Source organism: Ips typographus, linkage group LG10, assembly GCF_016097725.1.
Source record: "Ips typographus isolate SLU linkage group LG10, UJ_Ityp_2.0, whole genome shotgun sequence".
Lineage (NCBI taxonomy): Eukaryota > Metazoa > Arthropoda > Insecta > Coleoptera > Curculionidae > Ips > Ips typographus.
In genome coordinates this window covers 6,291,715-6,315,612 of record NC_138431.1, presented here as the reverse complement: position 1 = coordinate 6,315,612, position 23,898 = coordinate 6,291,715, and the positions used below count along the sequence as shown (strand labels likewise).

The 23,898-nt window shown below is 34.8% G+C and overlaps 1 protein-coding gene across 8 annotated transcripts in view; it reads left to right on the top strand.

Annotated features, from left to right (window-relative positions):
• The first annotated feature begins 655 nt into the window (after positions 1-655).
• Positions 656-23,898, top strand: part of LOC145734645 (uncharacterized) — a 130,911-nt gene continuing 107,668 nt past the window's right edge. For 7 of the 8 annotated variants that reach the window (XM_081988142.1, XM_081988140.1, XM_081988141.1 and 4 more), the window contains exon 1: positions 656-815. In XM_081988142.1, the coding sequence (XP_081844268.1) occupies positions 757-815 (59 nt within the window). In that variant the 5' untranslated portion in view covers positions 656-756. Of the gene's footprint in view, positions 816-8,792; positions 8,897-23,898 lie in introns of those variants that run through there. The other variant, XM_081988136.1, reaches the window with a different exon arrangement.

Sequence of the window (23,898 nt, the reverse complement as noted above, 5' to 3'; positions counted from 1 at the left end):
GTAAATTGTTTATTCACATTTGGGAAGTAAACTGCTCGTCAAAAATAATGGGACAGCAAAATTTTTAGTCTTTTTCAAATTCAATGCTCTAAAATGTTCTGGGTTGTTTTAGAGTGCTCCGGAAGGTACTACAAGCCTCCTGAAGACTCTCAAATGTTCTAGAACGTTTTAGAATGTTTTGCCAAGTTTTAGAGGCTTTTACAAAGTTCTTTGAGGGTTTTTTAGTTAGTCCAGGTTGCTTTAAATGTTTTTTGCCTTAGAATATATTTAATGTAGAAAATATGTAAAAAAAAGGGAATATCAGTTCTACATTACTACATATTCCGTCAAATTTGATTAGTGTGTTACATTCTAAACTCCGAATAATATTGAAACAAAATTGAGTTTAACATTAACGTGATTATTTGATAAATGACTTGTCTGTTGTAGTTAGGGGACATTAGAATGTCTTTGTCAGGAATAGAGTGGATCGATAATCCCTGTCTAGCCACCGTTTGAACTCCACGAGGGGGCGGTTGGAGAGTTATTCTTCGTCAGCGTGACAATGGAGGAAAAAATCGTCAAAAAGTGGTTTAAATGAAAAATCCCCTCCCGAAGGAGAGGCTCTTTTGTTACCGAAGACTTCCGAGTGCAGTCTGTGAGCCCCGCAATGAAATCAGTTCTGTCTCGCGCTCAGTCCGGGAACCTATGATCGGTGGTCGTGTAAAAGCAACGTCACGTGCTTATCGGGATCGGAATGAGTGCGAGTGAGTGCGCATGACAAGGATACGTAACTCCCGAGGGGTGGCAAAGGGCGGCAGCATGACTCTTGACAGGTGAGTGATCGCCCAAACTGCCAAAAACACAATTTGAAAGAAGAAAAGTCAGAGACAAAATCGTCTATAAAACCCACTTGGAGTGAGAAAATGACTGTTTTAAGCACATTTTTGGAATCTTCATTAAATTTCCTATCTAATGACATAAAAAACACTACAAAATTTAGTACAGTCAAGGAGAAAAGTGGTGTCAAAGTTTGAACCGTCAGAAACACAATTTGAAAGGACAGTCAGCTACAAAATCGTCTGTAAAACCTACTTGGAGTGACAAAATGACTGTTTTAAGTACATTTTTGGAATCTTCATTAAATTTCCTATCTAATGACATAAAAAAACACTACAAAATTTAGTACAGTCAGGGATAAAAGTGGGGTTAAAGTTTGAACTGTCAGAAATACAATTTGAAAGGACAGTCAGAGACAAAATCGCCTGTAAAACCCACTTGGAATGACAAAATGACTGTTTTAAGTACATTTTTGGAATCTTCATTAAATTTCCTATCTAATGACATAAAAAACACTACAAAATTTAGTACAGTCAGGAAGAAAAGCTGGGTCAAAGTTTGAACTGTCAGAAATACAATTTGAAAAGACAGTCAGCTACAAAATCGTCTGTAAAACCTACTTGGAGTGAGAAAATGACTGTTTTAAGCACATTTTTGGAATCCTCATTAAATTTCCTATCTAATGACATAAAAAAACACTACAAAATTTAGTACAGTCAGGGATAAAAGTGGGGTCAAAGTTTGAACTGTCAGAAATACAATTTGAAAGGACAGTCAGAGACAAAATCGCCTGTAAAACCCACTTGGAATGACAAAATGACTGTTTTAAGTACATTTTTGGAATCTTCATTAAATTTCCTATCTAATGACATAAAAAACACTACAAAATTTAGTACAGTCAGGAAGAAAAGCTGGGTCAAAGTTTGAACTGTCAGAAATACAATTTGAAAAGACAGTCAGCTACAAAATCGTCTGTAAAACCTACTTGGAGTGAGAAAATGACTGTTTTAAGCACATTTTTGGAATCCTCATTAAATTTCCTATCTAATGGCATAAAAAAACACTACAAAATTTAGTACAGTCAGGGATAAAAGTGGGGTTAAAGTTTGAACTGTCAGAAATACAATTTGAAAGGACAGTCAGAGACAAAATCGCCTGTAAAACCCACTTGGAGTGACAAAATGACTGTTTTAAGCACATTTTTGGAATCCTCATTAAATTTCCTATCTAATGACATAAAAAAACACTACAAAATTTAGTACAGTCAGGGAGAAAAATGGTGTCAAAGTTCGAACCGTCAGAAACACAATTTGAAAGGACAGTCAAGGAGAAAATTGTCTGTAAAACCCACTTGGAGTGACAAAATGACTGTTTTAAGAACATTTTTGGAATCTTCATTAAATTTCCTATCTAATGACAATAAAAAACACTACAAAATTTAGTACAGTCAGGGATAAAAGTGGGGTCAAAGTTTGAACCGTCAGAAACACAATTTTAAAGGACAGTCAGAGACAAAATCGCCTGTAAAACCCACTTGGAGTGACAAAATGACTGTTTTAAGCACATTTTTGGAATCCTCATTAAATTTCCTATCTAATGACATAAAAAAACACTACAAAATTTAGTACAGTCAGGGATAAAAGTGGGGTCAAAGTTTGAACTGTCAGAAATACAATTTGAAAGAACAGTCAGAGACAAAATCGTCTATAAAACCCACTTGGAGTGACAAAATGACTGTTTTAAGCACATTTTTCGGAATCCTCATTAAATTTCCTATCTAATGACATAAAAAAACACTACAAAATTTAGTACAGTCAGGGATAAAAGTGTAGTCAAAGTTTGACATGACAATGAAAAGCAGTTGTTAATAATCGAGAGTAAGGTTGAGATTGGCTTGCAACAAGACGACAATTAAAGGAGCATTACCATTGCATTTGGGATTCGTTCTAAGCAAAAATAGACCTAATCAACAAAGTTCTAAAAGAATTGCACTTTTCTTTGACAGTACAACTTCAAGAGTAATCAAATTAGGCTTTGAAAAGTTTCACAGGTCGAAAATCAATCCGGACAAAAGCTACAGACTTAACACGGCTTAAATCGAGCCAAGACAATCGTTTATCAAGTGGAATCATTTATTACTTCATCGAATTGAGCCGCTCCCAACCAACCGAGAGTCTTGTATCACAGCGGGACGTAAATTTCCAAATAGGGCCGTAAGTGCTTTATTATGACCCACTGTGCCGCTTTTAGAGTAGCGCGAATCCTAGGAATGCATTCCCCAAAATTGAAATCAATTTCAATGCCCCCATGTTTATCTAATTAATAAGCTTTATTAAAATATCATCTATTATCGTCTTTGGCTGATAAAAATGTAATTATTCATGATGGCTACAAGGAACGAGGTTCTTTATTGTTGAACCTGCTCTTTATCTAAATCAGTATGTTTGGGTTCAAGCTTATAAATGTAGAAGACATTCCATCAAAGAAGCAATTAGATTAGCATTTATTGGACATTATTAGTATGGTTCCCATGCAGATTTCGAAATATATACAGTCTGTCAACGGTAAGATTGCAGTGACGTCCAAAGTTTCATTTCGTAACCTAATCGCAGCACCGGTGCGTAGTTTGTGATTGGGCAATTTCTAGAAATGTGACAGTTTAACAAATTAAATACTCAATACAGCAGTGTGACAGATGACGCTTGACATCAATCATCATCTGTCAAACACGTCAACTATTGTAAGTTCTGTTTGCAGAGGCAATTCCTGACTGGTTTCCAATTCAGAATTTGATTGGTTTTCAAACTTGTGACCAATAGAATGTATCGATTTCTCTGATTACTAATTGGAAATTCTCTGTGCAAACAGACCTATAGTAATTTGTGTACTAAACAGATTTTATCAAAAACAGTCACGTGATTTTCAAAACTTTGGAAAATTGATAAATCAAATTTAGACAGTTGTAAAAATTTAAATTGCCAAATACACGTCACGTGACTTTGATAGTTCAATTTTTGAGCTTGCAACACTGTAAAGGCCAGTTGGCATTGTCAAAAACAGTCACTTGACGTTCAAAACTCAGTTTAAATTTTGAAAAATTGTTAAATGAAATTTAAACTGTTCTAGAAACTTAAATTACAAAATACACGTCACGTAACTTTAATAGTTCAATTTTTGAGTTTGCAACACTGTAAAGTCCTGTTGACACTACTTGTCAAAAACAGTCACGTGACCTTAAAAATCGAGTTTAAACGTTATTGTCTATTGCAATATATTCCTTAAAATATCGCAAAATTTCTAAAACTGTCTAAAGTGCGTTATTCCAGTGATTATAACCTATTTTCTTATTTCTCTCTTTAATTTTTAACATAAAAATTGTGATTAAAATTACTTACGGCATCACAGAAAGTAACTTTGAAAACTAATTCCATGGAAAAACCCACCAGACCAGTCCTCTGCATCAAATGAGTTTTTCACTGTTAGAAAACATTAAAAAATAGACAAAAAATGCTAAAATAAACGGACCAGATAACTGTCACAATTAGTTTTTTTTTTCATTCACTTTCCGTTAAACGCCCATCTCTAACAAACTCCTCTTTGGCACCACATCCCTAGTGGTTGTCGTTCATCTTGACAGTAATGACAAGCACGCGTAATTTGTTTATGTCGCGTGCTTGTCATTACTGTCAAAATTAACGGCAACCACTAGGGATGTGGTGCTAAAGAGGAGTTTGTTAGAGATGGGCGTTTGAAGGAAAGTGTATAAATTGTGAAAATTGTCTGCTATTTACTTTTGCTTTACATATAAATGTTCTAATGTAAAGCAGGCTGTACAGTGACAGTTTCCAGGCCTGTAAATGTCAATTAAAATAAAAAGTGAGATAGGCAAAGTGCCCAGTTAATTAATTTTTTGTTCGAACTAGCACTTAAAAGGAATAAAAAAAAATAATTGTAAAATAAGTGCTGGCTGGAGGAATGTTTACATTGTCTGAGAGCAAACGATTAAAGGGGAAAAATGTCCAAAAATAAACTGGAATCGAAACAAAGTAGTAAAATATGTGATCCGGAAATCTGCCAGCGATTACGGATTGTTTTCAGTTCGAAATGTCCAGCAAAACAATCGATAAACTGGTCTAATTTATTCAAAAGTAAAGCGTTGTTTGCGTAACTTTTAAAATGTAATAAAGGCAAGATTCTTGACCTGAAATTCGGCACACGTTCCCCCCAAAAACCAACATTTTCGATGTTTAGACAGGAACCCAGTTCGCACAAAGCCTGGTGATTGATGAAAATGCAGTTACCGTTTCGGTTTAGTATGCCAGTTGCTTTGTTAGCTTTTCAGGCCGATTTCGCTTTGATAAAAGCTGAATTTGTAGCTGAGTTTACGGTCATTATATTGACTTCAGTGCGTACACTTTAAGTTTTTTTTTTTAATGAACAAATTCCTTTTTGTGACTGTCATAATAATGAGGGACGATAATCATAGTGATTACATCTCTAAGGGTGTCAGAAATTGAAGAATTTAATTATTTTAAAATATGTTCTTGCGATAACGATCACAGATTTGGAATCTTTTAATGAAGTTTTTATTAAAAAAAAACATTTGAAAGTGATTTATGTTTTTTTTTTTTGACCACTCTAAAGTATAGAGTTAACCAACAGAAGATATGGCATTACGTGGTAATTAGCAACATTACTAAGAATTACTTAGAAAGGAAATTTTATTGGCTATCCATTGACGTATAAAACTCTACTAAAAATGATGCAAATAACCAAGTTATTCGGGATAGAACAAAAGGATGCACCAAAAAGGAGAAAATTGGTTAAATTTGACGCCCTCTAGCGGTCAAGCCCGCCAACCTATTAACCTAAGTTGGGATATTTTTAGAAAGCTCATTTCATTGGCTATCCATTGACGTATAAAACTCTACTAAAAACGGTACAAATAACCGAGTTATTCGGGATGGAACAAAAGGATGCACCAAAAAAGTATTGAAAAAATTGGTTAAATTTGACGCCCTCTAGCGGTCAAACCGTACAACCTATCAACCCCAGCTAAGATACTTTTAAAAAGCTGTAAGTCTGTAAGGCCATTTGACAGTGTCAAAAACAGTCACGTGACCTTAAACACGCAGTTTAACCTTTGGAGAATTAATAAATTAAATTTAGACAGTTGTACAAACTTAAATTGCAAAATATACGTCACGTGACGTTGATAATTCAATTTTTAAGCTTGCAACATTGTAAGGGCCAGTTGACATTATCAAAAACAGTCACGTGACCTTAAAAACGCCATTTAAACTTTGAAAAATTGCTAAATTACATTTAGACAGTTGTAAAAACTTACATTTCAAAATAGATGTCACGTGACTTTGATAATTCAATTTTTAAGCTTGCAACACTGTAAAGGCCAGTTGACATTTGTCAAAAACAGTCACGTGACCTTCAAAACACGGTTTAAATTTTGGAAAATTGATAAATTAAATTTAGACAGTTGTACAAACTCAAATTGCAAAATACACGTCACGTGACTTTGATAATTCAATTTTTAAGCTTGCAACACTGTAAAGGCCAGTTGACATTTGTCAAAAACAGTCACGTGACCTTCGAAACGCGGTTTAAATTTTGGAAAATTGATGAATTAAATTTAGACAGTTGTACAAACTTAAATTGCAAAATACACGTCACGTAACTTTGATAATTCAATTTTTAAGCTTGCAACACTGTAAAGGTCAGTTGACATTTGTCAAAAACAGTCACGTGACCTTCGAAACGCGGTTTAAATTTTGGAAAATTGATAAATTAAATTTAGACAGTTGTACAAACTTAAATTGCAAAATACACGTCACGTGACTTTGATAATTCAATTTTTGAGCTTGCAACACTGTAAGGGCCAGTTGACATTGTCAAAAACAGTCACGTGACTTTGATATCCCATTTTTGAGGTTGAGGTTCATCATGAGGTCATGTGATCTTAAAAACGCGGTTTCAACTGTGGAAAATTGCTAAATTAAGTTTAAAAGTTGCAAAATACACGTCAGGTGAAGTTGATAATTCATTTTTTGAGCTTGCAACACTGTAAAAAGCTCCTTTGATTGGCTATCCATTGACGTATAAAACTGACAAAAAAACCAACTCTGTGACCCATTTGGTACCTGAAATATTTTATTATATTTTTGCCCTTTTTGTCATTCCAGCTCTGGGAAAACTCGTAAAGAACTTGGAATATGATTTGAATTCAAATATTTCCTACAAGTGCAAAGTAGAGTTCATGTTACTAGTTGTCAACCAGTCATAAGGGACAAAATGTCAAAATTGCATATGATGTAAAAGTACAAAAATTAGGTTAGGTTTACATCGCAATGTCATTCTTCTTGAATACAATAAAAAGTACGTTCCGAAATCAATGAACACTGTGTGTACTAGCACCCATTTGCACCGTCATACTAACCGGGTTTAAATTAAGTGTGTTTTAGACTGTGACAATACAGTTGAAACAAATCATAGTCTGAACAAAGTTGATGAAATGCTATTGCATATTTGGATATTTCTACTGATTATATGAATGTTTTTTTAATGTACATTTAATTGCACCATTTTCTAGAAAATGATAAAACTGGAAATTTTGATAGAAAAGCCTTGAATCAACTGAATGCAACATGAATCAGCCGGACACGAGCACTTGAACTTAAAAATACAACATTGTTGACGTTTAGTGCCATTAACCTACCGTCTGGTTCGAATGCCCGATCGGGGAAATCGAACCGTACATTTTCTATTTATACGTACACGAAATCTCCATGGAATTCCTGGAGCAAAAGCACGCCTCAGGGAAAACATATTATTGTATTCTCCTACAAAAGTTTGTCATCGGCAGCACTGTACAAATTTTTAGTTAACACATCTTTAACACCGAATGCGTTAAACAAACGTTCAAACTGCTTTAAGTACACTGGTCGTAAATTAAACTTGGCGTTAACTTCTTGCACCTGAAAAATTACAGGAGAGAGTGTGAATTATGGTCAAGAACGGGCTAAAATCCCGCTATCATAGGAAGTTTTACGACCTCCTAGGAAATTTATTGGTAAATTTATAATGTGTAGTTTCGGTAATGTTGTGCAGTTTGCCAAGTCTGCGGGCTGTTAAGCTTTGTTTGTCCTCTTACCTGTATACCAGTCTTAAAACTCTTTTGTAATGCATTAAAAAATTACAAAAAATTTGATAGAAAACAAAAATGTTCAGATAACTAATCCCTGAAAGTTTTACAGTCCGTCAATGTCGCTACTATACAGGGGGTGCATGTACAGTGTGGTGATTCAGATTTACTACTACTAATGACAAGAAAATGATATCTTTCAAGTCAATTGCAATTATATCCATAAATTTACACAAATACTGCACTGCAAGCTACTACACACGAAAATTGCTAGTTTATAAATCGCTGCAATAGGTCAATTTTTCTCACAGATTGTAAAACGTTTTGACATTTTTTAAAGCCGGACAATTGCGCGAGTAAACTCTAAATGCTAACGATTCCATTAAAATAATTGATTCGCCCATTACTGCTGCAACGATAAAATCGGACACATATCAAATCAGCGGTATTGTTCAACGAAACAGCCTGTCTTTGATTATATTGAAAAAAAGCATATTTATGTCCCCGTTTTGGGCATTTTTTCACTCGTTTACAAACGAGAATACCATTGACCTGGTTTCCTCTCCTTTTGCCTGGTTATTTTTTCGTTTTGTTAGTAAATCAAAGTTTACTCTTTTTTGGGTGGTTTTTTTTTAAAAGAGTCACGTTTCGGTGATAAATAATCGAAACTTTATATTAGATATTACCGGCGATATTGTCGCGTTAAAATATCCTTTTCCGATGAAATCGGATAGCGCATGTAAATTACCGCTAATCAGATTAGGCAGGATACTATCCAATTTTATTACAAAAGTGATACGTCCATTCGGGCTGAATGGCTTCGCATATGTACGGGTGAACGATTCGTGAATGATGTAGCTTTGGACTGTCCCGGAGTCGTTTATCAGTCGGTGCTAATTCCATGTCGATTCCAGCTACGAGGTAAGCTAATTCATTGTCTACTGAAATAATCCCTTCAATGTCCATTTGTTGAAAATTTAAATTGTGTTTCTGATAGTTCAAACTTTGACCCCACTGTTATCCCTGACTGTACCAAATTTTGTAGTGTTTTTTATGTTATTAGATAGGACATTTAATGAGGATTCCAAAAATGTGCTTAAAACAGTCATTTTGTCATTTTAAGTGGGTTTTACAGGCGATTTTCTCCTTGATTGTCCTTTCAAACTGTGTTTCTGACAGTTCAAACTTTGACCCCACTGTTATCCCTGACTGTACCAAATTTTGTAGTGTTTTTTATGTTATTAGATAGGAAATTTAATGAGGATTCTAAAAATGTGCTTAAAACAGTCATTTTCTGACTCCAAGTGGGTTTTACAGGGAATTTTGTGCTTGACTGTACTTTCAAACTGTGTTTTCGCAGTTCAAAATTTGACAACGCTTTTATCCCTGACTGTACTTAATTTTGAGGTGTTTTTTTATGTTATTGGATAGGAAATTTAATGAGGATTCCCAAAATGTGCTTAAAATAGTCATTTTATCACTCCAAGTGAATTTTACAATCGATTTTGTCCCTGACTGTACTTTCAAACTGTGTTTCTGACAGTTCAAAATTTGACACAGCTTTTCTTCCTGACTGTACTAAATTTTGTAATGTTTTTTATGTCATTGGATAGGAAATTTAATGAGGATTCCAAAAATGTGCTTAAAACAGACATTTTCTCACTCCAAGTGGCTTTTACAGGCGTTTTTCTCCTTGAATATCCTTCAGAATTGTGTTTGTGACAATTTAAACTTTAACCCCACCTTTATCCCTGACTGTACTAAATTTTGAATTTTTTTTTTATGTTATTGGATAGGAAATTTAATGAGGATTCCAAAAATGTGCTTAAAACAGACATTTTCTCACTCCAAGTGGGTTTTACAGGCGATTTTGTCCCTGACTGTCCTTTCAAATTGTGTTTCTGACAGTTCAAACTTTGACACCGCTTTTATCCCTGACTGTACCAAATTTTGTAGTTTTTTTTTATGGTACTGGATAGGAAATTTAATGAGAATTCCAAAAATGTGCTTAAAACAGACATTTTCTCACTCTAAGTGGGTTTTACAGGCGTTTTTCTCCTTGACTATCCTTCAGAATTGTGTTTGTGACAATTTAAACTTTAACCCCACCTTTATCCCTGACTGTACTAAATTTTGAATTTTTTTTTTATGTTATTGGATAGGAAATTTAATGAGAATTCCAAAAATGTGCTTAAAACAGACATTTTCTCACTCCAAGTGGGTTTTACAGGCGATTTTGTCCCTGACTGTCCTTTCAAATTGTGTTTCTGACAGTTCAAACTTTGACACCGCTTTTATCCCTGACTGTACCAAATTTTGTAGTTTTTTTTTATGGTACTGGATAGGAAATTTAATGAGAATTCCAAAAATGTGCTTAAAACAGACATTTTCTCACTCTAAGTGGGTTTTACAGGCGTTTTTCTCCTTGACTATCCTTCAGAATTGTGTTTGTGACAATTTAAACTTTAACCCCACCTTTATCCCTGACTGTACTAAATTTTGAATTTTTTTTTTATGTTATTGGATAGGAAATTTAATGAGGATTTCAAAAATGTGCTTAAAACAGTCATTTTCTCACTCCAAGCAGGTTTTACAGACAATTTTGTCTCTGACTGTCCTTTCAAAATGTGTTTCTGACAGTTCAAACTTTGACACAGCTTTTCTCCCTGACTGTACTAAATTTTGTAGTGTTTTTTTATGTTATTGGATAGGAAATTTAATGAGGATTCCCAAAATGTGCTTAAAACAGTAAATTTCTCACTCCAAGCAGGGTTTACAGGCAATTTTGTCTCTGACTGTCCTTTCAAAATGTGTTTTTGGCAGTTCAAACTTTGACCCCACTTTAATCCCTGACTGTACTAAATTTTGTAGCATTTCTTTATGTTATTAGATAGGAAATTTAATGAGGATTCCAAAAATGTGCTTAAAACAGTCATTATCTCACTCCAAGTGGGTTTAACAGACAATTTTGTCTCTGACTGTCCTTTCAAATTGTGTTTCTGACAGTTCAAACTTTGACACCGCTTTTATCCCTGACTGTACCAAATTTTGTAGTTTTTTTTTATGGTACTGGATAGGAAATTTAATGAGAATTCCAAAAATGTGCTTAAAACAGACATTTTCTCACTCTAAGTGGGTTTTACAGGCGTTTTTCTCCTTGACTATCCTTCAGAATTGTGTTTGTGACAATTTAAACTTTAACCCCACCTTTATCCCTGACTGTACTAAATTTTGAATTTTTTTTTTATGTTATTGGATAGGAAATTTAATGAGGATTTCAAAAATGTGCTTAAAACAGTCATTTTCTCACTCCAAGCAGGTTTTACAGACAATTTTGTCTCTGACTGTCCTTTCAAAATGTGTTTCTGACAGTTCAAACTTTGACACAGCTTTTCTCCCTGACTGTACTAAATTTTGTAGTGTTTTTTTATGTTATTGGATAGGAAATTTAATGAGGATTCCCAAAATGTGCTTAAAACAGTAAATTTCTCACTCCAAGCAGGGTTTACAGGCAATTTTGTCTCTGACTGTCCTTTCAAAATGTGTTTTTGGCAGTTCAAACTTTGACCCCACTTTAATCCCTGACTGTACTAAATTTTGTAGCATTTCTTTATGTTATTAGATAGGAAATTTAATGAGGATTCCAAAAATGTGCTTAAAACAGTCATTATCTCACTCCAAGTGGGTTTAACAGACAATTTTGTCTCTGACTGTCCTTTCAAATTGTGTTTCTGACAGTTCAAACGTTGACACAGCTTTTCTCCCTGACTGTACTAAATTTTGTAGTGTTTTTTTATGTTATTGGATAGGAAATTTAATGAGGATTCCCAAAATGTGCTTAAAACAATCATTTTCTCACTCCAAGTGGGTTTTACAGGCGTTTTTCTCCATGACTGTCCTTCAGAATTGTGTTTGTGACAGTTTAAACTTTAACCCCACTTTTATCCCTGACTGTACTAAATTTTGAAGTGTTTTTTTATGTCCTTAGATAAGGAATTTAGTAAGGATTCCAAAAATGTGCTTAAAACAGTCATTTTCTTACTCCAAGCAGGTTTTACGAACAATTTTGTCTCTGACTGTCCTTTCAAAATGTGTTTCTGGCAGTTCAAACTTTGACTCCACTTTAATCCCTGACTGTACTAAATTTTGTAGTGTTTTTTTATGTTATTAGATAGGAAATTTCATGAGGATTCCAAAAATATGCTTAAAACAGTCATATTCTCACTCCAAGTGTGTTTTACAGGCGATTTTGTCCCTGACTGTCCTTGTGTGGCAGTGTTATTATTCATACAGAATTATACAGTGACCGTAAAAGTCCGAGTAAAATATAATGGCATCTCGTTTGGATTATACATGTGAGTAGCTGCCGTATAAATTCCTCCATAAAATAAACCGAGCTTAATCCCAAGACGTAAAAATCCACATTGTTGCCATACTAAAGCCGGGGACATTCAAAACGTACAAGTATCGAACAGTTTAGTTAAATTAAAGTGACGGTGCTCGGAATCGAGTAGATTCAATTTGCATAAATAATAAGCGTTTAGATAGCGGCCTTTGCCGTGAATCGACTCCTCAAAAAACGGTCCTCACACCTTAATCACCACCCAGATAAGAGGAAATCTTCGCAATTAATCCTCTTCTTACCTGCGCTTTAATACGATGATTAAATAGTCTTCTCGAGACTTAATAGCTGCGCCATCTGCATAAACTTCGCCCACTCACTAATCAAAAATCACTTTATTTTTGTCCTGACATATCAAAGAGGTATAAAGCAATCTTCAACGCCCTCTGGGGTCTGCGAGATAAATTGTTTTTCAATAAAACACCACCTTCAAGGTTTCTTGAGTGCCTTAGGTTTTATTCTTACAACAGCAATCAACGAATTGAACTTGGGAATGGTGTTGGGCCACCTTGTATACAGTTCCAGTGGAAATTGTGCCAATCGAACTTTAGATTCCGTTTCTTTAGGGTTTTGTACTCAATTTTTAAGTTTTGTACTTTTTCCGTATCTCTACTGGTTTGGGAGATATTCCAGAAAACTCATTTTATGAACCAGAAACTCAACATTTCCTTAAAAAAGTCGTTTAAAACTTTGACTGTCAATATCTCAGTTAGTTTTTGAGCTACGCTGGCGTTAAACCACTCAAAAAATCCAGTTTTTCCTCCTCTTTCTCGTGGTGGGCTCAAAAATCACCTTTGTGGCCTCTGGAGGACAGGGTGAGCAAAAAACTGGAAGGAGGTAGATTTGGGTCACTCTGTATACAGTTCTAGTGGGAAGTTTGCCGTATAGAGCCCGGATTCAGTTTCCTTAACCTTTTTAACGCAAGTTTTATTACTTGAACCTTTTCCGTATTTTTAATAGTTTTTGGGAAATTCCACAAAACCCATTTTATGAACCAGAAACTTAACATTGTCTTGAAAGAGTGGTTTAAAACTTTCACTGTCAATATCTCAGTTAGTTTTTGAGCTACGCTGGCATTAAACCACTCAAAAAATCCAGTTTTTCCTCCTCTTTCTCGTGGTGGGCTCAAAAATTACCTTCGTGGCCTCTGGCGTACAGGGTGAGTCAAACAACTGGAAGATGGTAGATTTGGGCCACTCTATACATAGTTCCAGTGGGAAATTTGCCGTTCAAAGTCCAGATTTAGTTTCCTTAATCTTTTTAACGCAAGTTTTATTCCTTGAACTTTTTCCGTATTTTTACTAGTTTTTGGGATATTCCACAAAACTCATTTTATGAACCAGAAAGAATATTTCCACGAAAATGTCATTCAAAACTTTGACTGTCAATATCTCAGTTAGTTTTTGAGCTACGCTGGCATTAAACCACTCAAAAAATCCAGTTTTTCCTCCTCTTTCTTGTGGAGTGCTCAAAGAACACATTCGTGGCTTATAGCGTACAGGGTGAGCCAAAATAGTGGAACTTTTTAATCAGAAACTTAAATCGATTAAACTGGGTAGGTCGAGCCCATTCCTACCGGCTAAATTAGGTACAAAACAGTAAATAACGTCGAAAATCAGGAAAAACGACCCATAAATAGTCGTACAGTGAGTTTCGATGTCAAAAAGGACGACATATTAAATCAGTTTCTCGATATTGTCGCTTTTACTGTCCCGTAAATACCAAAGTGCAAAACGCAGTTTGCATTTTAGAGAACTGACTCCCTAATCCTGTTTGCGTTGAACCATCAATATTAATACGGCAGTTTGATTATCTATCTCTTCTTTGAAACATCAATTACTCGACTTGGGAGGCTGACAATTTAAAAACCACAGGTTGCGGTAATTCCCTCCCATCACTTTCTCGAAATTAAATCAGTTTCAGTGGAAAAAAAAGCGGGGACACTGTTCTCGGTCCATATTTCAAACTCGATTTTGTTGAATTATTAATAAGCCCAGTACGTTTTGCTGAAAGTATATCGATATCTGACGAGAATATCAATGCCCCACGTGTATTTTTGCTGAATTTCTCTGGTGGGGTTTTCATGCTCCGTGTGTTTGCAACGATGTTTAATGCAACAGCAACAATAAATTGCTTAAGAATTGATAGAGAAGAATAGAACAATTCAAATTGTTATCATAACAGTCATTAATGTGTGTTGAAAATGTGTATCAAAACTGTAGTGTTGTCACTAAATAGTGCGTACTTATACCTATAATACGCTTATGTATTTGAGGAGTTACAAAAAAAATTTAAGTAATGAAAGTTTTAGGAAATTTCATCTTTTACAAGATTGTATTAAGGGGTTTTTGCTTTTAAGTGCATCCTTAAGGAGGTATGCAAAAAGTGCACCAAACTGATGACAAGCTCAGAAAGCTTGTAGGAAAGGGAGTCTGCTTTGATGTATTGGGATCCTTCCTTAATAGAATTGAGTGATTGATCCTTATTTTTGCTTGTTTTGACCATTTAGGCATCAAACTGTAAACTGTCAAAGTCATTTTTGGATTGTAATCCAACAACATGTAGGCAATTAGATGGTAGTAATAAAGTAACCACAATCTTGCATCGGTCTGAAAAACAAGTTACCACTACCAGGAGGGAAATAATAGGCCTGTATTTTATTGTTTGCGATTGTTGTTGTCGGATTCCCCGCTGATTTGCGTGCGTTTGCAAAATTGAACCGGCTTTAAACCGCATCCAATAGCTCAACCTCGTTATCTAAGCTAGATATTGTCCCGCTCGTAATATATGTGACAACAATGTGTAAATGCCATTTAGTCTTTAAGTGCTTCGGATAAATTACAAACATACAAAAAAACATGTTATTACTTCATTAAGAGTTGCTCGGATAATTGCACCTCTCTCGCTTATCAAGACTTGTTTGTGCAAGAATATTAATTTTGTATGTTTTACGGTTGTATTGTATTAAAAAGATTTCATCAGCATAAATTACAGTTCATTCCAAGACTAGTGGCCGTGACGTAACAATTGTCGTTCCTTTTCTATTACCTGTGAACCAAGCGAGATGGAAATTTGACGTCATTGACGTATGTTATTTGCGAATTTTTTAATTCGTTAATGTTCAGCTCTGTCGTAATACAGAAATAACTGCACGTCCGTAATTTGACAATGTGTCATCTGATCGACATATTCAAAAAACACACCGGTGTCACGTGACAAACTGTCACTGTCACCATTGGCGTTTCAAGTTAAGATTGCAGCGCCATTTGAACTAAAATCGGGCAACAGATTCCTAACCTAACATTATACATAATATGACAGTGTCACTTCATATTTATGAAACCAGTAGTAAATTCCTAACCAAAATCAATGTAAAGAAACGAAGAAATGACAGCTGGAATGCCCGAAACTGTTTTCAAAACTGATCACCAGAGGGAGTACCTCTTATCTTGAAACGCCAATTGAATTGTGTTAATTTTGATATTACAAATACATTGTTTTTTGTTTTGTGTCATTTTGACAGCAGAATCCTGTTTCCAAGGTCAAAAATTTACCGTACTAACTTTTAATTGTATAGTACCAAAAAGGATGCCGATTATCCAGTAATCCAAGCAGACCGTCTCAGATTTCACGTAAATTTTTGTGCAATTGTCCATAAGTCGCTTATTTAAAACATTCTGTATAAACACATCCTATAACAAAAGAAAGCTAATGAATGGGGCTATCACGTGACGTTAACCGGACCAGGCTAAGTTGTACCGTTCAGCAGCTAGAGGGCGTCAAAGTTGACTAATTTTTCTTGAATATCTCAGGAACGCCTCAAGTTAGAGGTCTAAAATGTTGCCAGTTCTTTGCATTTTCAAACATGTAAATTGTCTTAATCGTTTGACGGGCAGCTCGTTTACAAAACCACCCGAAACTGTGATTTCGGTTAACGATAACCACTTTAGGACCGGCATCATTTATATGTTAATTATAGGCCCGTTTGTTATTTTCCGGTCTTGTTAAAGCTAGTCGGGGAATTTAGGATGGATTGGCAGTCCTAAATGTTGAAGATGATCCGATAAAATAAACAAATAATGGTAAAAACGTGGGAACCTTTGGTTAGTCAAAAATCTGGCAACGTGTGGTTTTGAGAATCACGTTCAATGCTGTGTTGTCAATTTTTTAAGTAACTTTATAAAAAACCCTAGAATGATATTAGTAATTTAATAATGACAATTTTGTCTAGTTTGAACCATTGTGTAGCTCTTAAAATTCTTTTTAATTTCCCTATTAGAGTGTTGTAGTAAATGTTAACAATTAGGGCACTATTGCGTGGAGAACACTGAACTTAATCATGTCAATTTTGACAGCTTTTAAACTGGTTATAAAGTTAGCTCAAAACAAATCTCCCAGACAATAGGATTTGTAATTGAACTGTAACGACAGTTGTTCCAGTCATTTGACTAAAAAGAGAAAAAACAATAGAAAATTCTGGTAAGTTTGACAATAATCAATAGTAATATCCTTTGATTTGGGCGTGGACAAGTTTGAGAAGTAGGACAATACAATCATAATAATCCAGTCAGAGGAAAATCGAATTTCCTAGAAGATAATCCGGTCCACAAATAGCGGTGGTCGTTTGAATTTTAAATGGAAATGAACCGGAGTAAACGAGATTATCCAAAAACCACTCAGTTGCGTTTTGGATAAGGCTGTTCCTATTTGGATACAAACGTGATTCCGCCGAGTTCGGGTATTGAATTTTAGTGTTTCAAATTCTACAAGGAATGAGGCGTTTTGAATATATGATTTAAAAATATTCATATACCGGGGCAAGCAAAAAACTGATTTCAAAACTAAATAATTGCGCATTTTATATTCAATCGTCTTTGTATACGGAGTCGATGGTAATAAAATCCATTAAGTTCACCTACGACGAAGATATTATGCGGCCCAATGGATAATTTCGCGTAGCAACCTGTAATTATCTTCGTTAGGTATAATGGGAAGTATTTTCTCTTGCCTTATTTTGTCACAAAGTCCTTCTTTTACCCGGTTATTACAGGAGTTACAAAGTGAAATTCTGTTGTTATACTCTACTAAATACAGTTGCATGTTGCCAAGTTGAGATTGTTGTTTTAGAACCAAGTAAACTGTCTAGACAGCTAGACAATTCAAACAAAAGCAATTTTTTTAGCTTATTAAAAACGACAATCTGTTGAAAAAACATCAATGGTAGAGTTGGACCACTCTGTATACAGTTTGAGTGGGAAATTTGTCGTTCAAACTCCAGATTCAGTTTCTTTTATCTTTTTTACGCAAGTTTTATTCTTTGAACTTTTTCCGTATCTTGATTAGTTTTTGCGATATTATACAAAAGTCGTTTTAGGGACCAGAAACTCAAGATTTCCTCGAAAAAGTGCTTCAGAAATTTGACTGTCAATTTCTTAGCTAGTTTTTAACATACAGTGACGTTAAACCCATTAAAAACATTGATTTTTTCTCCTCTTTCTCGTGGAGTGCTCAAAAATCATCATCGTGGCTTCTAGCATACAGGGTGAACCAAAAATTGGAAGGTGGTTAAGTTGGGACACTTTGTATACAGTTTGAGTGGGAAATTTGCCGTTTAAAGTCCGGATTCAGTATTTTTGACTTTTTTTACTCAAATTGTATCTTTTGATTTTTTTCCGTATCTTTACTAGTTTGGGAGATATGGCACAAAACTAATTTTAGGGACCAGAAACTCAATATTTCCTTGTAAAAGTGCTTCAAAACTTTGACTGTCAATATCTCAGCTAGTTTTAGGCTTACAGTGACGTTAAACTACTCAAAAAATGCAGTTTTTTCTTCTCTTTGTCGTGATATGCATCACATCAATTATCATCATCGCGGCCTCTGGCGTACAGCGTGAGCCAAAAAAATATAAGGTGTAGGAGTTGTACATATACAGTTCCATTGGTTGGTCAAAAAAAGAGCTGCTTTTTTGACCAATCACAAACTACTTACTGTGCCTAAATGCTGTACATTTAACTTGCTATTAAATGAGAGAGTTCGAACGGTTAAAAGTCAACAGAAACGTCACTTAAAGATGTCCTCCAGTCGCCATTTTAGCGAGCCAAGTAAGCTCCTGGAGGACAAACAATGTTGTTTATCAAGTCAAACAGCACACTTATGTAGTGTGTGTTTTCTTTTTTCTTTTGTTACTAATGATAAAATTAAATAAGCAACTCTATTGTTATTGTAGATTAATTACTGATACTTTACCAGTATTTTCACTGGTTAAACAATCCAAAAAGGCTTTTCGACAAAGCAGTGTCCAGTTCCGGCCTCACCAGCCATAAATCTACTAGAACATACGCCCTAAAGTCGAATGCACGTCGTATAATAGACAGTAAATGCCTTTATTCTTGTTGCCCCCACGAAATGAATGCAATCAGATTCTTTATCTGGCTCGTTTATCTTCGGGGGCACAAAAAGCCCCCAATAAAAACGCTAAACAATTTAAAAGACAAATTTCAGATGCCCGTTTTAGTACCGCCTGGATTTGATGATAATAAGCTTGTCAGAACCAATAGATTGGGTTTTTTTGGCGTTTTTGTTTGGTTTATTAGAGCTTAATAGAGCAGGTGTGCTAGGGCTAAAGGGTTTTCATGTGGGAATTAACGGATAAACATCTCGTCTTCCAAGCACGTTTCTCTCTAATCAAAGGCAACGTTAAACATCATGAATGCCTATTAGATAAACATCTTAACAAGATAAAAGTGCGTAAATTCGATACGGGTGTTCTCGCCCACTTAATACGGCAAAAAGGGACGTAAAGCTGGTTTTCCACTTTTTTTGTCCCGGCTTGATTGACTTCCTATAATTAAACCACTCCAGTCTGTTTCCTGCACAACTCTTCAATTAATCAGGTTTTGTAGTAGTAAACGAATAATATTTTTTGCAGCAGACAAAATTAGAGACCATAAACAAATATAACTCATAAACAAACTGAATACATTTAAAACACCCAGTATAAGACAGAACCATGGCATTAACCAGTCAATTTGTGGCTTGGTAACATGAAAAGTCGTTCCAAATTGAAGGTTTACACAAGATATTGAATACCGGGTAATCAGGGCGATCTCAGCACCACCAAACTGGTAATTTCAGTCATGGTTATCTCGTAGGCTGTCTCAATTTGGTGCCTTGAACTTGAAAAACTATAATTTTCAGGTTATGGAAATTGCAGGACGTTTCAGGAAAATTGCGTTTTAATATTTAATGGAGACCAAAGTTAGCGGTTATATATCAGTAAAAACAATCTGGAATATGAGTTTCTGAATTTACTTTAATCTTACCAGATTTCATCCACACTGTATTACATAAGAAATTTTCTAAGTAAATAACTAAATAAACCAAATTTAACTCATATACCAGATTACACCGACATAATTAAGAACACCCTGAAGTTTACCTAGACTAAGTTCTGATTTGACTGTGACAGATCATGTGCAAAATGTCACAGTTAAATTAAAATCTAACCTCTTAAATATGTCTGCGCAATCGACTCTTAGGTAACTTTCAAAATATCAGTTTAAACTGAAAAACGGTCACGTGATCTTCAATATCGGGCTTGACGTTAAAAAAGATGTGTCATGTGATTTTTAAAATTAAGTTTGATGATTGAAAACAGTCACGTGACCGTTTGCATATTAAAAGGAATCACGTGATTTTCAAACGTGATCCTTGAAATAATATTTTGCTATTTAAAACAGTTATGTGACATACGTCAATCTTAAAAATGTCACGTGACTTTCACGATCCGTTTTGACGTTAAGAAAGAGCCACGTGACCGTTAAAAAGTCAATTTGATGATTGAAAAAGGTCACGTAACCATTTGCACTGTAAAAGAGTGACTTGACTTAAGGATAACATTTTAACCTTAAAAATAGTCATGTGATTTAATGTATATAAAACTAAAAAACAGTCACGTGACCTGCAGGATTCTGTTTTAACGCAAGAAACAGTCACATGACTTTTAAAAATAAATTTAATGACCGAAAATCATCTCGTGACCATTTTTACTGTAAAAAGATTCTTTAAAAACGTCAGTTTAAACCTGAAAACGGTCATGTGACCTTTCAAATACAATTTTGCCATTTAACACAGTCACGTGACCTTTACGATTCAGTTATGACGTTCAAAATTTTGACATTTAAAACAGTCACGTGATTTTCAGAATTCTATTTGGATGTTTAAAAAGAGTTACTTTGAAAATAAATTTAATGATTATAAATCGTCATGTGACCATTTTCAATGTAAACTGCTTTTTTTAAACTGCATGTTTTAATATTACCAGCACCCTCCCTAAATCCGGCACTGTTTTTAGGTTAAAAATTATAAATATAGGCACTAGGGTCATTGTAGATTTTGAAGACAACCTTAATGAGTGTAAATGTGCTTAAAATTGTACAGTTATTTACTTTTGTAAAGCGGTTTTCTGTTGTAATTCAAAGGCGTTTCGAACACTATTTTAGGTGATAAATAAGGAAGCCGATATTACAAAATAAACAGTTGTTTCAACTTATTCAACCGCGGGCAAAGACAAATATTGAACGTGGTTAAACAACGATTATTCGGTCCACTGCGTGCCCTGAAGTGTGTTGCTTTAGGTCGTCGCTTCAACAATTTCTGTTTGTTATTAAGTGACCCTCGTAGAATATGCAAAAAAAACACTAATCCACGTTAGAATAAAATATGATACCTGTTTACTGAACGAATTGACATATTTACGATAATTCCTGCTTGGAAATTATTTATAACGTTCCAGTTGCAGTGGAATTGTTACTTATGAGATAACTGGCTATATTTATTTAGTGGCAGCCATTTTTTCTGTTCTCAAATGGCGAGGTCACAAGTGCACTAATTGCACTTATCAGATGCCCTACAAAACCACATCTCTAGCAGCCTGAAGCTAAAAAAAACTCCCAAGCAAGCAAGTCCGGTCGTCCGACAGGCTCACAGGATTTCATCACTCAAATTGTTTACTTTGTTTCATTGTTTATTGCAGTCGCTTCAATTATCATACATTTGTGTGGCACACCTAGTCTCATGACTAACCCAACTGTTTAACCATAATTACACACATAGTGGTGCAGGAAGTACCACAAAATTAGTGATGGTACCTCATCAATCAAAACGGTGCATATACAAAACGAAGAGGTTAGGTCACTGGCCACTTTCTCGCAGTATCTATTGCTTCATAAATTTTGAAGATGCCACTCGTTCTTATAAAGGAATTCAATATGTTTATTTATAGGTTCTGCTGCTTTTTTCTTATACAGTGTTGCCAAATTATAGGCAATGAAACTGATGGCACGTCTAGTAGACTGGATAGCGATCATTGTTTTAAAACCTACTGTCAACTGTCTAATTTCAGTCAAAAATTTCTGTAACCTAACTTATCATACTTGTATTACTGATGCCTATTAAAAAAAGATTTGTTGGGAAATAAGTATATAATTAATAATAATAATATATATATTAAAATTTGAGCACCCTATAACTCGGTTATTTTTGGGAGTTCAGAGAGGTTGAACCATTCAAATTATTCGTTTTGAGTTCCTCTATCTAGTGGTGTAAAGTAAAAGATTATATCTTAAAAATTGCGTATAAGGTGACAAAAATAGTGTACTACCATAATTTTCTTGGACACCCTGTATACCGGAAGCAAAAAACGGTCCTGCAAATTTACGGTGTTGGGTTAAGGAGTTAATTAGGAACATTTTTGGTTTCTTGCAATTTTTTTGTAACTTTTACTGCTTTAAAGTTAGTTAATAACAACAAATTCTTCAAATTAGTTGAAATTGTGGTTTGAAATTTGAACACTGTTGACCAAAATTGACTGTAAAACCGGTTTAGAGTAAGAAAATGGTTATTTTAAGCACATTTTTGGAATCCTCATTAAATTTCCTATCCAATAACCTGAAAAAACACTAAAAAATGTGGTACAGTCAGGAGGAGAAGCGATGTCAAAGTTTGAACTTTCAGAAACACAGTTTGAAAGAACAGTCAGAAGCAAAATCGATTGTAAAACTCCCTTGGAGTGAGAAAATGACTGTTTTAAGCACATTTTTGGAATCCTCATTAAATTTCCTATCCAATGACCTGAAAAACGCTTCAAAATTTGGTACAGTCAGGGGGAGAAGCTGTGTCAAATTTTGAACTGTCAGAAACACAGTTTGAAAGTACAGTCAGGGACAAAATCGATTGTAAAACTCACTTGGAGTGAGAAAATGGCTGTTTTAAGCACATTTTTGGAATCCTCATTAAATTTCCTATCCAATGACCTGAAAAACGCTTCAAAATTTGGTACAGTCAGGGGGAGAAGCTGTGTCAAAGTTTGAACTTTCAGAAACCCAGTATTTGTAATTTACTGGTAATTTACCAGTGAAATTTTCCTGATAAATTAATATATTTAGGGGTAATTTACCACATAATACAATGTAGCTGAAAAATGGGCCTGTCGATTGACGATTAAAGTTTCACCGTTTGGCCACTGGGGGGCGCAAACTTCGATCAAAATTTTCATTTACCCTTTTGTCATACCACCCAGTATCCCAGAAATATTATTACAACTGACACCGGCAATACCAAAAATTTGCGATGATATCACTGTTAACATAAACATAACAACAATAAAAATGTGGTTTGATGTGAATGTTAATTCGTGTTAATCACACTGATGATGTAATACGTAAAATTTGGATATCAATGACCTAATTGTTATCACAGATTGCCGTTCAGTTGATCATTAAATAAAGAAATAAGAAGCTAAGTTAATCCCGAAGCCACCTGCAGACAGTCTGAAATATGTCTGGTTATTATCCTACCACGAAAAGGTCTTAAATCTTAATCTTCTCGTTAAACGAAGTCACTTGAAGGCTTGAAACTACCGGGTTTCTTCAAACGATTTACGTTTTAGATTATTTAGATTGAATCTCTACGGTTAACATTCCTGGAGCACAGAGGAAATTTTGTGCAAAGGCGAAAAAACCCAACATCATCATCAGGCTGGAAAAAAATCAGGAAGAAGGTCGCCGTGAAAATAATATTTCATCGAGCATAAATCATACAGATAAAGGTTTCAAAGAGACCGTCTGGAAGGCGGTAATTTAAACCAAACATCGAGTTAAATATAAGGAGGGTTTAGGAAAAGGAGATTAAAAAGAGTTATAGTCTCGAGATTGTAAATCCTGGTGGAAGTTAAGATGTCAGAGCTGCGTTTTGTTGATAATCGGTGTCGTTTGTCTTTGTCACACACACAACACCCAAGGGACTAATATGAGTGAAATTCAGTTTTGTGTCCACTCACTAGTACATTTCACCACGTCAGTTTCAATATGCATTAGTGTAGGGGTCACAGGCAAAAAACACCAGTTTTAGCGAATTTTCAACTGAAACCTAGGGATGGAAAAACTATATTGCTTAGATGATTTTCCTGATGATTCCCCTTTTTAGATTGCAGTACATTGAATTATAATCACAAATCAAT